This window comes from Dipodomys merriami, unplaced genomic scaffold (genome assembly GCF_024711535.1).
Source record: "Dipodomys merriami isolate MVZ:Mamm:240054 unplaced genomic scaffold, mDipMer1.0.p SCAF_29, whole genome shotgun sequence".
NCBI lineage: Eukaryota > Metazoa > Chordata > Mammalia > Rodentia > Heteromyidae > Dipodomys > Dipodomys merriami.
In genome coordinates this window covers 1903301-1919079 of record NW_027204381.1, presented here as the reverse complement: position 1 = coordinate 1919079, position 15779 = coordinate 1903301, and the positions used below count along the sequence as shown (strand labels likewise).

At 40.9% G+C, this 15779-nt stretch overlaps 1 protein-coding gene and 1 long non-coding RNA gene across 3 annotated transcripts in view; one reads left to right on the top strand and one right to left on the bottom strand.

Moving 5' to 3' along the window:
- Nucleotides 1–13710, bottom strand: part of LOC138838816 (CWF19-like protein 2) — a 40629-nt gene extending 26919 nt beyond the window's left edge. Inside the window, exons 1-7 of one of the 2 annotated variants that reach the window (XM_070038171.1) lie at nucleotides 13536–13710; nucleotides 11499–11609; nucleotides 10431–10550; nucleotides 9905–10018; nucleotides 9154–9273; nucleotides 6983–7076; nucleotides 1724–1839 (exon numbers count right to left, since the gene is read on the bottom strand). In XM_070038171.1, the coding sequence (XP_069894272.1) occupies nucleotides 1724–1839; nucleotides 6983–7076; nucleotides 9154–9273; nucleotides 9905–10018; nucleotides 10431–10550; nucleotides 11499–11609; nucleotides 13536–13670 (810 nt within the window). In that variant the 5' untranslated portion in view covers nucleotides 13671–13710. Of the gene's footprint in view, nucleotides 1–1723; nucleotides 1840–6982; nucleotides 7077–9153; nucleotides 9274–9904; nucleotides 10019–10430; nucleotides 10551–11498; nucleotides 11610–12298; nucleotides 12417–13535 lie in introns of those variants that run through there. The other variant, XM_070038173.1, reaches the window with a different exon arrangement.
- A 567-nt stretch (nucleotides 13711–14277) lies between these two features.
- LOC138838818 (uncharacterized) lies at nucleotides 14278–14850 on the top strand. Its single transcript, XR_011375758.1, has 2 exons — nucleotides 14278–14365; nucleotides 14614–14850. It is a non-coding gene; the product is annotated as an uncharacterized lncRNA (long non-coding RNA).
- The last annotated feature ends 929 nt before the right edge of the window (nucleotides 14851–15779 follow it).

Here is a 15779-nt window from a genome sequence, read left to right as displayed (position 1 = left end):
AAAACTGTTCAAAAAGTGTCCAGATATACTGAGTAGAATACAAAGTCTTAAAAACAAAATTGGCCTGGGAATTCTAGTTGCAAGAAAATAAATAAATAAAATAATCTGGACAACTGATTCTAGAGAATCTAACAAGCATGCATCAGTACTTCCACTAAGAAGGGACAAAGAAAGCCGGGAGCTGGTGGCTCACACCCGTAATTCTAGCTACATCACTTACAGAGGAAAGGAATTAAGAGGGATTGGAAAAATGTACTGATGCACTGTTTTTTTTGTTTGTTTGTTTGTATTTGTTTTATTTTTGTTGGTCGTGGGGCTTGAACTCTGGGCCTGGGTGCTGTCCCTCAGCTTTTCAGCTCAAGGTGAGCACTCTACCACTTGAGCTACAGTGCCACTTCCGGTTTTCTGAGTGTTTATTGGAGAAAAGAGCTTCACGGAGTTTCCTGCCCAGGCTGGCTTTGAACCTCGATCCTCAGATCTCAGCCTCCTGAGTAGCTAGGATTACAGGCATGAGCCACTGGCGCCCGGTTCTGATGCACTGTTATAATGGTCTAAGACTATAACGAGGGCTGGGAATTTAGCTTATTGGTAGAGTGCTTACCTAGCATGCATGAAGTACCACATAAACAGAAAAAGCTGAAAGTGGCACTATGGCACAAGTGGTAGTGTGCTAGCCTTGAGCAAAAGAAGTTCACAGACAGTGCCTAGGCCTTGAGTTCAAGCCCTAGGACTGGTGGGAAAAAATATACATATACATAATTTAAAAACAAAACACTAGCCAGATACTAGTGGCTCACTTATGTAATCCTGGCTACTTGAGATGCTGAAATCCAAGGATCATGGTTTAAATCCAGCTTGGGCAAGAAAGTCCATGAGATTCCTTTTTATTTTAGAAATTGTTCTCCCATGGTTTTGGGGAAGACAGAGAATTTTTTATGTATTATTTTGCACTAAATTTGTTTCTTTTTCAAAATTGTTATTGTAAAGGTGACAAACAGAGGGATTAGTTATATTAATCAATTAATGAGTACATTTCCTTTTTTTTTTTTTTTTTTACTGGGCACTGTCCCTGAACTCCTTTTTGCTCAAGGCTAGCATTCTACCACTTGAATTACAATATCACTTCTGGCTTTTTCTGCAGTTACTTAGAGATAAGAGTCTCATGGACTTTCCTGGTTGGCTTTAAACTGCAACCCTCAGATCTGTCTCCTGAAAAGCTAGGATTACAGACATGAGACACGGATGCCCAGAAATGTATATTTCTTTTTGAACAGTGTCACCTCTTCCCTCATTTTTGCCTAGTCTTTCCCTCCTGGCCCCTCCTCTCTATAAGATTCTTATCTCCAATTAACCCTCAAAAACCATAAGTGGAGCTGTAGCTCAGGAGGTAGAGCACTAACCTTGAGCACAAAAGTTCAGAGAAAGTGCCCAAGCCCCCCCCCCCCACATACACACACACAAAACCCTCAGAAAAAGGTTAAAACTCCTTAATATATCAGACTCTTAAATCTATGAAGTTTCAACCATGGTTATCTCCAGATTATCTTCTATGTTATTGAAAGTTTCTCACCAAAAAAAGTGTTATTTTTACATTAAACACATACTTTAAGTAAGTTAAGTGTTTTATGGCACAAAACAAAGTTAAAGGCACTTAATTTTTCAAGTAACGCTAAAAATAACACATACTTATTACACATCATACATACTTACTAAATATACTTACCCCATACCTTTCAGTTACAATATCCTCGAAATCTCTGTTTTCTTTCTCAGCTTGTTCCTTCATTCTTTGATAAGACTTCCTTAGCCAGCTTAATCCACCATCCTCTACTCCTGAAGCTAAGTTTCAATAACCATTATAATGTTAGTATGGTCATCAAAGAATTGGTGCTTGTTTCTATCAATTCTAAAGTATGAAATTGAATACTTTTCCTTGAAAATATAAACACATTTAAAATTATGTGTTTATTTAACACCACAGGATTTGAACACAAGGCCTCACACTTGCTTGGCTTGTTTGTTCAGCTGATGCTCTAGCACTTCAGCCAGGCCTCCAACCCAGCTTTTTGCTAATTATTTTGGAGATGGAGTCTCACAGACTTTTCTGCCTAGGGTAGATTTACACCTTGATCCTCTGGATCTCAGTCTCCCAATTAAATAGGGTTATAGATATGAGCCACCACCATATAGCTTCAATATATAATTCTCAAATTATTCTATCTTAATTATATTCTTTCATTCAAATCTCCTGTTTATCTCTTTTAAAAACAATTGTGGCCTTCCTTTACTTCAAGCCTAGAAATGATTATTTTCATGTAAAAGTCTATTTTGCTTTCCTCTTATTTATAGTCTATGAGTTTGCAGTAACTTTCCTACTATCCCAGCTATATCATTAAACTGTTCACTCTGCAGGATTTAGTGTGAACCTAATAAAGTGATAGTGGGCACAGTTCTGATTCCCTGAACAACTACTAAAATGTTAACATAGCTTAGAGAAAAAACACAAATGAGACCGCTTTTATTCTCTCTCTCTCTCTCTCTCTCTCTCTCTCTCTCTCTCTCTCTCTCTCTCTCTCTCTCTCTCTCTCTCTCTCTCTCTCTCTCTCTCTCTCTCTCTTTTGTCGGTCTTGGGGCCTGAACTCTGGGCCTGGGCACTGTCCCTCAGCTCTTCAGCTCAAGGCTAGCACTGTATGGCTTGAGCCACAGCACCACTTCTGGCTTTTTCTGTTTATGTTGTGCTGAGGAATCGAACCCAGGGCCTCCTGCATGCAAGGCAAGCACTCTACCACTGAGCCATCTTCCCAGACCCTGCTTTTTTATTCTTTATGATACTATTTATAAGGGAAACTTAAAACAAATATTTCCAGTAATAATTAAAACTATAGTGTTGAAAGTATTTATACAAGCTGGGCATCAGTGGCTCATGCCTGTAATCCTAGCTACTCAGGAGGCTGAGATCTGAGGATCACGGTTCAAAGCCAGCCCGGGCAGGAAAATCCATAAAACTCCTATCTCCAATAAACCACTAGAAAACTGGAAGTGTTGCTGTGGCTCAAGCAGTAGAGCGCTCGCCTTGTGCTGAAGAGCACATGGACAGCGCCCAAGCCCAGAGTTCAAGCCTCACTACTGACAAAAAAGTATTTATACAGTATCAACAAACTGCACTGATACATTCTATTCAACATCTTTATAATAATCTTCTAATTAAAATAATATTAATGAAGTCTTTCAATGAGACATCACCAAATTTAATACTTAAAAAGCAAATAAAAAGGGCTGGGAAGGTGGCTCAGTGGTATAGCACTTGCCTTGCATGCATGAGGCCCTGGGTTCGATTCTTCCGCACCACATAAGCAAAAACAAAAAAGCTGGAAGTGGCGCTGTGGCTCAAGTGGCAGAGCGCTAGCCTTCAGCTGAAGAGATGAGGGACAGTGCCCAGCCCAGAGTTCAGGCCCCATGACCGGACCCAAAAATAAATAAATAAATAAAAATAAAAAGCAAATAAAAAATACCAACTTGCAATATCATCCTCAAATTCAATCAACAAATATTTAATGAATATTTATCATTTATGTGAAAACTTGTTAAGTACAAAATAATGTAAAAGCAGGAATAAGACTAGTTCTCTATGTTGAGATAAAGATACTGTAAATCAGAATAGCAAATTCACTGCTACGCAGCATTGGTATGTATTTGTATTTCAAACCTTTTTTTTAAAAAGTAATAAGTCAAAAATAATATAATAATTCAAACATAACTCAGAGGTATAGTGCTATAAACAAAATACCACCAAATGAATCTGGGTGTCTCCCCTAGTTCTCTCAGAAATACAATAACCAAGTATCAAGAGACCTAGATTTTGGTCTTCCAACCACTACTAAACATTCATTAAGATCAAAAGCATGCCATTCATTGACTTCTTTGGAGCCTTGCTTCTTCATCTACTAAAGAAGACAGTTGATGAAAACCACCTTCAGAAGTCCTTCCAAGTCAGACTTTAGCAGAGAAAGCCAAAAAACATGGAGGGGGAAAAGAATCAACAGAAAGGGTAAAATCACACTCAAAGAATCTGTAAGGAACAATTTTTACTAGCATATAATAATAAGCTTAAATGTTCTAAAGAATCCAGACTAGCCTATCCCGACTAGAAATCAGAGACCTGAGTTATATATATACTCACAGACTATAGGCAAATTACCTGGCTGCTCCAAGCCTGTTTCTTGAACTAAAATTAGTTCAAGATACTCATTCTGCCTGTCTCATATGATTGCTATGAAGAGAAGCTGATTTATAAATATGCCATGTAAACTCTAAAATTAAATAGACATTCCCATTACTAAACTACAATTTTAAACAATTTTCTATCAGTTCTAAAAATGACTTACTATCCCACCTAGGTTCTGCTAAGGAAAACAGTAACATCAACCAAGTAATTGTTAAAAATGTATCATTACCCTAAAAACTGTTGACAAAACCTTTCTGAAACTTTTTTTGTCAGCCATGGCTTGAACTCTGGTCTGGGTGTTGTCCCTCAGCTCTTCAGCTCAAGGTGAATGCTCTACCACTTAAACCAGAGCACCACAGACTTTCCTGCCCTGGCTGGCTTTGAACCACAATCCTCAGATCTCAGCCTCCTGAGTAGCTAGGATTACAGGCATGAGCCATTGGTGCCCAGCCCTTTTGAAACTTTTAATCACTGAACAAGTATTTGACATTATTATTAAGCAGTCAGTATATTTCAGATACTATGCAAAAAAGATTTTTTATTTAATCTTCACAATAACTATTTTAAATAGGTGTTGTTATTCCCTATTATAGCCCAGTGAATATGGCTCAGAAATATCAGAAAACATTCCCCCCAAAAAATCATAAAACTAAAGGATAGAAATGCCAAATTGAATCTCAAGTAGACTGACTGCACGGTCTAAGTCCATCCCAACAACACATGCCACCTCTACTCCCTCAGCAGAGACAAAGTATCCGCAATACTATGTAGCACTTTTGAGGTGTGAATGGGCCCAGCCTTACCAGAATGATAAATGCTATCTATATATGTAGTAAAACCCACAAATCATTTTCAATTCTAGGCTCTGAGACTTTGACAAGCAGGAGTTTGTTTTGTTGTTGTTGTTGTTGTTGGGGGGAGGGGACTGGTCATTTTCCTCCTTGTAAATAGAGTATGGGAAACAGAAGTAGGAAAAGTGTAACATAAGAGGGAAATAAGTCATTGGCTCTGTAAAAGCTTTACTAAGATCACCTTCTTCCCAGCTAAAGATAAATTTAAAGATAAACTCCCCATCTTCTACCTGTTGACTGCAACACCCACAGGCTGAGTGTGTGGATTCTGGTCTTCTCGATGATGAATTTATTGACTGTCCACTGATACAAGGCAATGTAAAAGTACACATCATAAAATCAGGCTACCTCCCCTACCTGCTAAGTTTCTATAAAAAGAAAAGTACCAGTGCTAAACCCAGCACAAACACATCTGGCTCATGCTACAGGAGAAAGAAAAACCCTGTCATTCTTAATAAATTCAGCAAAACTACTAAACAAAAATTATAAAGAAACTTTTTTGTGGCTCTGGGTGGCTTTAGGTATATAGAAAAATATAAAAGGATTTAAGGGGCTGGGTGGTAGAGTGCTTGCCTCGCATGTATAAGGCCCTTGGTTCAATTCCTCAGCACCACATAAGCAGAAAAAAATGGAAGTGGCACTGTAGTTCAAGTGGTAGAGCGCTCACCTTGAGCTGAAGAGCTGAGGGACAGTGCCCAGGCCCAGAGTTCAGGCCCCACGACCAACAGAAAAAAAAAAGGATTTAAGTAAATATCCAAAAAATAAACAATGTATATAAAGTGAGAAAATATAATAAATCACTAATGCAAAAAGATAATTTATATTATTATTGCATTCTGCACTAAGTGATTAAATAAACATTTCATTGATTACCAATGCAACGTGCTAGGCATGCAAATAACTCTTTTTCTTTTTTTGGTACCTGTGTGACTTGAACTCAAGACCAGTACATTGTCCCTGAGCTTTTGTGCTTAAGACTAATTAATGCTCTTACTATTTGAGCCACGGCTCCACTTCCAGCTTTTTAGTGATTAATTAGAGATAAAGAGTCTCAAAGACTTTACCTACCCAAGCTGTTTTTGAAGCATGATCCTTGACCTCAGCCTCCTGAGAAACTAGGATTATAGGCATGAGCCATTGGTACCTAGCTACCTAAGTAATGTTTAATTAAGTGATAAAGAATGTTTATGTGACCCTTACTTTGTCTCCATCTGCTGGAAAATAACAGCACTTTCCTAAGATCAATAAAAATTTTATGAGTACTGGAAAAGGAACACTTTCTGAAGATATGAAACCACATCTTTAATGTTTCCACACTATTTACCTGCAATTTCACACAATAAGTTCTACATTTTCCTAGTTAAAATAACAAATGAAAGGCATTAAGATATTCTCATAGAATCATACTTTATATTAACCCACTTAATATAAAAATTTATAAATGAAAACAGTACAGAGTATAAAAATAATCAGTTTGATCCCAAATACATAATGAAACGAACTTCTAAGACAATAATGACTTAATCATGGCTTCAAAAGATTCTAAGTATTTTATCCATGTTTTGTTGCAAAATCAGGCTATTCCCTTCACCAAGTTATAAGAAGTCAAGAAGTGTTTATGTGTCTACAACCACAACATGTGGATACCGCCAGGGGCCAGTGGCTCATGCCTGTAATCCTAGCTACTCAGGAGGCTGAGATCTGAGGATCACAGTTCAAAGCCAGCCCAGGCAGGAAAGTCCCTGAGACTCTTATTTCCAATAAACCACTCAGAAAACTGGAAGTGGCGCTGTAGCTCAAGCGGCAGAGCATTTGCCTTGAGCTGAAGAGTGCAGGGACAATGCCCAAGCTCAAATTTCAAGCCCCACAACTGACAAAAAAAAAAAAAAAAAAAAATCATGGATACCTTTAGTAACTGATGATACACCACAGTCTTCTGATGGAAGGCCTGTCCCGCCATCCTTCCAATATGGATTCAACTCTCTTTCTAGCAGTTTGGACTAAGGAAAACAAAAACAAAAAACATTTTCAAAGGCTAGAAAGTAAAAATAAATCCTCCACAACAAAGTACTGGTAAATAATAAATCTGAGGCCCAGTTAGCAAAGTTAGTTACAATCCTAAACAAACCATTCAAAAGACACAGTGTTTTATAATTTGCAGGTAATAATGTCTAAATTCACATCCACTCAATGTTTGTATGGAGTATGTCCTATGTCTCAGAAAGGTATTAGGTGTCAATGAAACTGGCTTAGACCTAACTAGCTTACGATTCAGTGAGGAACACAGACCAAAAATAACTGATACATGCTCTAAAGATAGAAATACAAAATATGAAAGTCACATAAAGAATTCACACTTGTCTCACACTGAAGAGCCAAAGACACCCTAGAGAAAGTAATACCTGGTAGTCTCAGACAGATGAACAGAAATTAGTTTAGTTTCTATTGAGGATGTGGGGAGGGGGTAGAGAACATACAAATGTTCCAATATGTTCATTGAATCTTATAGAAAGAAAATACAATGATTTCAAGGAAATTAACTTAACTTTGGCTAGAAGTTAGGAGTGTATACAATAGAGACAATGAGATTAGGTTGGAGAATAATCATAGCCTAAGCCACATTACCTACTGCATAGTGTTTGTACTGGGGGCAATGATAACTCATAGAATGCATTACACAAAGTGTGAACTGGTCTCACTATGGAATACATACAAGAGCAGAGCTGGATTAGAGATAGAAGTACAGTCAGAAGATGGTAACAGATCTCTTGAGCTGAGAATCAGGGCTTGGAGCCAGACCAGACTGACAAATCTAAAAGATTCTTACTTCCAATTAAACAGCAAAAGCTGGAAGTGGAGGAGTGGCCGAAGTGACAGAGCTCCAGCTGTGAGCAAAAAAAGCTGAGCAAAAGTTCTCAAGGCCCAGAGTTCAAGCCCTAGTGACAGCACCAAAAGAAAGGAAAAAAAAAAAGAGCAAAGAAAACCCTAACTACTTAGAAGGTAATGATAAAAGGATCACAGTTCAAGGTTAGCCCAGGCAAAAAAGTGAGACCTTATCTTAAATAATAAGGCAGGCATGGTATTTCATGTTTGTAATACTAGGAATAGGGGAAGTGTAGGGAGTAGGATTATGGTCTGTGGCCAAGATCATATCTGAACCGAAATGGGCTGGAAGTGTAGCTCAGGTGATAGAGCACTTGCCAAGCATCCACTAAAACTGCACTTCTACACTCCAGGATTGGGTGATGCGCTAGAGAAGCTCAAGCTTCAGAACCTCCTTACTAGCTAGGTTTTTACTTTTGCCTCCTTTAAAAAAAAAAAAAGAAAGAAAGAAAGAAATTGACTTATTTTGTTTTGCCTCTAAAGATTTCCAGTGTTTTCTTACCAACAAAGTGAAAACAATCTAATATAAAATATACATGTTTATTTTATATTTAGAACTTGTAGATGTCTTAAAATAGAAGTCTTTTATGGTACCTATTTTAATGTGTTTCACTGAAAAGGAAATCAGGGATTCGGTTTTAATTTAATGATGGTAACATCCGCTCAATATTCACTCAGCTACACATGCCCTAGATTTATAAATCTAACAGACCTTAAACTCATTTCCTATAGGAAACTGAGATTAAAAGATTTATGTTAAAAAACCAGTTGTTTAAGGATACAGGTGGACCTGTTGCAACAATGAGAAGTACAAGTTGTCATGTCCAAAACGAGCTTTACAACGTCGGTCTGGGGTGGGGGTGGGGGGGAAGGGGGGGAAGGAGAAGGATTGGGATTGGGGGGGAGGGGGGAGGCTGGGAAGGGATGTGAAGGGTAAACAAAGGAGGAGGCTGCAATGCTTGGTAAGAAATGTACGCATTATCCTGCCCATGTAATTGTAACTCCTCTGTACAGTATGTTCACAAATAAAATTAAATTAAATTAAAAAAAAAAAGATTTACGTTATAGTCCACATTAATTATATTAAATGTCATGAAAGATAAAATATTTTACAAATAAGACTATTTATATAACTGTCTTAACAGTTTATTAAAGGCAAATTTAGAAAATTAAGCATTTCAAAAACTCTCTTACCCGTTCCAGTGCTTCAGTTTTCTCTTGCTCTATTTTTCTAATGGTTTCCTTTTCAGCTTTTAGTGATGCTGCTGACACAGTTTTAACAGACATAAAATCAACAGTCATCCACTCATCCCTCTGTTTAAAAGAAAAAGAGGCCATTTCACTCTGAACTGAACAGAATTTACTAAGAGCAGGGACTTTGAAGGCACTTGAGCAGGATTAAATCCTTATGCCTTCAAGCAGGTTTCATATTCCCTCTACATCTTAAGTCTGCCCCTTATAGAAGGGGACACAATACTACTTTTCAGGGCTAGGGTTAGAGAAGATATCAGGAATAAGGCACCCAGCACCAGGCCTGACACACCACAATCAAACATTAGTCCCCATCTTTCTTCTTAGGCATGTAAACTGTAATTCAAACTTTGTTGAACTACTCAACTGGAAGTATCCGCAACAAAGTTTAACATGTGGTGAAAGGGCAGAAATACTTCTGCCCACATGGAAGGGTCAGATAGAGGGAAAAGTGCAAGGCTACACACCATGAGGGGCAAGTGCCACCTCTACCAACAAGCAAAAGCTGGGGACTTCAAGGGTGCAGTTCAGATGTCTCACATCTCATGGCAGATGTTCAGCAAATAGCTTCATTACCAAAATTATTCAGATACCACAAATCACTTCTGAGACTAATTTTTCTCCTCAAGAAATTATAATCCTGTTCCATCTTAACATTCACCTGTTCCTAGAAGCTGATACGTCTTTCACTCACCTGAATAATTTGGCCATCATCTTCTTTTTCTGACTTTTCACCCTTCACTTTCCAAGCCTTTTCTTTGCCGGGAGGCTGAGAGGGAACAGCCTCAACCCACTCATCTTCAGAGCTCTAAGAATATTTAGCACATAAGAGAAATTCACAAGCTTCCTATGCTCTTAAGATGGCTCACCAATAAAAACTCTTCCACTGGAGTTTCCCTTTTTCTTTCCCCTTCTTTTCATAATATTGACAATCCCCAGCTTTTCTGTCAACTTTCTAACTATTGAGAACAAGCACCATTCGTTACTGCCTATCTGGCTCTTCACTGTCGTGTTCATCTTCCTTCTCGGTTTCTCTAGGCATGTCACCCATGCTAATGGCTCCACCAACAATGCTACCTAAATCACATCCCCACCCACGCTCAAGATCTACATTGCTAACATTTCCTGGACATCTCCACGTAAATGTCTTCCATACATTTTCATATCATATCTACTACATTTTCTTAAATATCTGCTTTGGTTAGTTTTAGTGTACTTACTGATGAACTATCAGTTGACTCGTTTTTTTCATATTTCTGTTTCTTGCTCTTTTTTTTCTTTTCTTTCTTTAATTTTTTTGAATGCTTGTCTTTTTTCTTCTTTTTCTTCACAGAATGTTCCTGTAAGCAATTACATTTTAAACTAAGAAAGAAATTTATTTCAAAATGAACCATTTTAAAGGGGAAAAAATCCATACTCAAAGTCTTTAAATCTTTCAGGAAGAGAAATAACAAAATTGTTTATATATAACACAAAAACATATGACAGATTATTTTTAAGTAAACACACATCTATATACAAATATATAAACATGTGTATATAAACATACACACAAACATAATACATATAATTTATCTATGACCTCCTCAAAGATCTGTGTGAAATCATTAGGTCATAAAATATATACTAAAACAGCATGAATTAAAAGCAGGAGAAAGAGGGTAACAGAAGAGGGAAGGAAAAGCACAGAGCAGCAGGAGAAGAGGGAGAGAAAGATGCAAACCGAAGTATATGGGGCTCAATCAGGCTGAAGGAAAAAACTGCACAGCCTGGTAACCACAGTTAATAGTAACACTTTGGATATTCCAAAATTACAAAACACTATAAAAAAAATTAGTGCTGTGAAAGACAAGTTACTAAGTTTTTCTAATTTATACTTAAAACAAAATACTATACTGTACTCCATAAATATATACAGTTACTGTCCATTTTTTTAATTTAAAAGAGAAAATGAGGCTTAAATCCCCTTCCTCTAAAGAAAAAAAAAAAGAACCTAACAGGATATAAAGCTTAAAATGTACATTTTTAGGTCCACAAGCTTCCTACAAATGTACTAAAAACTTGAAGCTAAATCTTCCATGAGCCAAAACAAATAACAAAATCTTTTAATGCCACGACATCCAAAATATTACAATACTTTTGCCAGAGATAAAACTATTCAATAGTGCCAACTATGTAATATTCATTCTGTAACTTATGAAAACAGTAAAAAAAAACTGCTCTCTCAATATTAATTTGATTAGTATGGAAAGAGATAGGTATCCTTCCTCCAATAAATTTAGCGATACCTCTGAGAATTGTTCAATTCGCTCATTCACATCAGGTAGCATCCATGTATCCTCACCCCGAAGCCGCTTAAGTTCTTTACGCTTTTCTTCTTTTTCAAAATTGGCTTTGGCCTACAACAACATGAAAAAACCAATTGGCAAATGATGCAACTGCTTTTCAAAAAAAAAAAGAACTAATACCACTTTCATATCGAGGTACCTGCTCATGAGTGAATGAATGGTCTAGTGTAGAAATGACTTTAAAAATATTCTTTGGGCACTGCCAATCTTCAGTACATTAAACCACCATCTAATTCTAGCATCGATAGAATTCTGGGCCATCCCCTCTTCATCTCAAATATGACTTGGAATCCTTTTTCCTTCCCACTTGCTGCTACTCCCTTAGACTTCCATAACAATCAGGAGTCTGACCCTCATACCTTCAACAAGGAGAGAGACTGACCTTCATAACTTCACCAGGCAATGCCTATACTCCTAACACTTAACCAAAAAAAAATGCCTTAGAAAAAAAATCATCTTTCTAAACGGAAATAATCACATTGCTAATTTCTACTCACTCTTCCACAATAGTGAAATAAAACCAGTTTTGTCCAGGAAGCTATTTCTGCTCTCTCATTTCTCCTCCCAAACTCCAAGCTGGATTCAGTCCTTCTCAACTCCTATGCATAGATCAACTATAAAATGTATCACAGAGTATAAAGCCTACTTCCTCTAAAAACTGCCAGATATATCACAGAGACAAGAATGGGGAGCATGTATTACACATACTATACACTGAAGGAATGGTATCAACTATTCACCTGTCCAAGAACAACTGCTCCCTTCTGGTCGTAGTCACCATTCAGCTTTCTGTCTCCTCTACTTTTTCTCCACTGACTGCTTTTTATACAGAAACATTTAAATTCGTTTAAAACCTACCTGAAAACAAAACAAAAATTTACACTCTACTCTTTGTGGTTCAACAGTTATATCGGTACCCTTTCATTGTCACACTTCTCTTATTTTTCCCCCCGATTCTGGGAATCGGAAGCCAGGACCCTCACACGTGCTAAGCTACACCCTCAACACTTTCCGTTCTTACATCTTGAACAGCTAGCCTGTCAGGTAATTCAACGGTTCACTCCCCTCCTAGTTTTAGGCTACCTCTCTGCCTCTCAGCCTTTTTTGGTCAGTCCTGGGGCTTGAACTCAGGGCCTGGGAGCTGTCCCTGAGTTTTTGTTCTCAAGGTTAACACTCTACCACCTTGTGCCACAGCTCTACTTCGGGGTTTGGTTTGTTTGTTTGAGGTGGTTAATGGCAGATAAGAGCCTCAGGAACTTTCCTGCCTGGGCTGGCTTCCAGCCGCAATCCTCAGATCTCAGCCTCCGGAGCAGCTAAGATGACAGGCGAGAGCCACCAACCAGCGGGCTGCATCTCAGACATCTGACTTCTCGGCCTTCGGGGCGGGGCCCCGTTTTTACACTTCAGGGGTCGGGTCAGGGGTCGGGTCAGGGGTCGGGTCTGGGGTCGGGTCAGGGGTCGGGTCTGGGGTCGGGTCAGGGGTCGGGTCTGGGGTCGGATCAGGGGTCGGGTCTGGGGTCGGGTCAGGGATCGGGTCAGGGGTCGGGTCAGGGGTCGGGTCTGGGGTCGGGTCAGGGATCGGGTCAGGGGTCGGGTCTGGGGTCGGGTCAGGGGTCGGGTCAGGGGTCGGGTCTGGGGTCGGGTCAGGGGTCGGGTCTGGGGTCGGGTCAGGGGTCGGGTCTGGGGTCGGGTCAGGGGTCGGGTCTGGTGTCGGGTGTTGTTCTGGTCAGGGAAGGCTGGGATGCAAACCTCCCGTGAGTCAGGGGTGAACGAACCTCCCCCGCTATTTAAATGGCCTTTATGTTCCTGAAAGGACGCATTTCACTGCAGACTCACGCGCGGGGCGAGCGAGGGGGAGCGCGGGGAGCCGGGGCTCGGCGGGCCGCCGTCGGAGGAGACGCCCGGGGCCCCCCAGCGCCCCGGGGCCCCCTCCACAGAACTCCACAGAACAACACCGGTTCCAAAAACGCGGAGTACCTGACGCAACACCTCGGCCCTGGCACTCCGGAGCTGCTCCTTACGCTCTTCGATGCTCTGGGAGCTTTCAAATCTCACACCGGGGGCCGCCATCGTTGCTGTCGCCGTAAAGCGAGGAGGCCGTCCGTCAGGCATGCCCGATTTACGACCCCGGTCGTAATATTTAGTAAACAAACCGGGACTTCCGACTCCTGGCGAGGAAGGGGCGTGGCTCTGACGACAGAGCGTGCGCAGCTGTGAGTCTCTCCTCGCGCTTCCGGCGGTCGGGCCCAACCCCGAGTCTGCGTTGGGAAGCCGTGCCCCGGGGGTCTGGGGCTGCGCTCGCTCGCGCGTGCGCGCGGCGCCCACCCGCAGGCTGGCACCGGGATTTGCATGAAGGGGATGGGAAGGACGGGAAAGGCGAACGCCTGTGACCCTAGCCCCTCCATATCTATGTCTGATAACGTTTACCTGTCCCAAGCCGGGCGCCGGGGTCCACGCCTGTAATCCTAGCAACTCGGGAGACCTGAGGCTGAGCTCTGAGGATCGCGGTTCGAAGCCAGCCCGGGCAGGAACGTCCGCGCACTCCCTCTCCCATGAACCGCCAGAAAAGCGGAAGGGGTGCTGTGTGTCTCAAAGTAGCGGAGCGCTAGCCCTGAGCAAAAGAGCTCGGAGGCCGCGCCAGGCCCCCCGTTCAAACCCCACAACCGACCGAAAAGCTCGGTCCGGTGTACATGAAATCAGACGAGTTCTACGGGAGAGACCCGGGCCCATCCCAGCAACAGAGGCCGGCCTGCCCGGACGTTTGCTGGTCCCCTCCGTCCACCACCCACTTGCTTACAATGTCCTAGGTAACGTTCCTTTCGCCTTTGTTGTTTCTGTGGGCTCCGTTGGAGTGTTTTTTTCAGGTCCTGGGGCTTTTTATGGAGGAGAAATTTGAATATTAATGAAGCTCAGCTTTTAATTTTTTTTTCATGGTCTTCAATATGATACCCTAAATTAACCTGATGTGTTTGTATCCGTGGCCTCATCGGTCACCGGGGAGTTCTTTCACAGTACTACGATAGGTTGGTTATAGTAAGAACATCCCCTTCTCCAGATGCAGCAACCCTGTGAGAATCCTGCTTCTTTGAAGAGCACGCTGATAGGCAATTCTACTCCTCAGCCCTTCCTGGAAATCATCCATTGAGTCTGGGGCGTTGCAAGCCCGTGTGCAAGAGGAGTTTTTGTCACTCTGAGGAAGGATGCTCTAGTTGTGAGATCATCTCTCTCCAAGAGACAAGAGGACTACCTGCTTTGTGTTCTTACCAGCCTTAATAAACATTCTTGGCATTAAGAGACTGAGCATTCTCTCTGCTTCAGTTAGCCCAAGAGGTGGGGAAAAGGATAGGACAAGCTATTTCTCTTTTCCTTCAAGCTAATTTAGAGCTATCTGAAATAGATAGCTGGTAAATACCTAGGTTAAAAGTTTGCAAGAAACCATATACTTCATACTTCTTCGTCCTCTAAATTCTGTCTTTTAAACTCTAACGTAGGTTACAGCCAAAAAGAAGTGATGCAGGCTCTTGGATATTGTCTGATTTGATTCACTTTATTAGGAAGGCTGCACACTGAACAGCTGGTGCGTCTCCAGCCCACCCCAAAAGGCACAGTTGATTGGAAAAGCTGTTGTTGCACCTGCTCACCCAATACCAAAGGCATCTAAAAAGGCATGCAATCAGGAAGGGAGCCTCGGTCTGCAGATGCCGCCCCGTAATGGAGAGCTGACGTTTCCTCCCTTCATGTTACTATTGCACCAATAAAGGCTGTCCACTCCAAAAAAAAAAAAAAAAAAAGCATGCCATAAAATACCATCCATATGCTGTTTTTTGTTTTCTGTTGGTCATGGAGCTTGAACTTCGGGCTTAGGCTCTGTCCCGGAGCTTTTGTGCTCATGGCTAGTGCTCTACCACTTCGAGCCATAGCACCACTTCCAGTTTTCTAGAGGTTAACTGGGGATAAGAGTCTTAGGGACTTTCCTGCCCAAGCTGGCTTTGAACCTCAATCCTCAAATGTCATCATCCTGAATAACTAGGATTACATGCTTAAGCCACTGGCACCAGCTTACATTTAATTTTAAGTGTAATATTTTTTATGTTTTTTTCTGCAATAGTGGGATTTGAATTCAGGGCCTCCCACTTGCTAGGTAAAAGCTCTTACCGCATAAAGCATGTTCTCCTCCCCCCCAACTTTTTTGGAGGGGTTTTAATTTTTATTTTGGGGGTC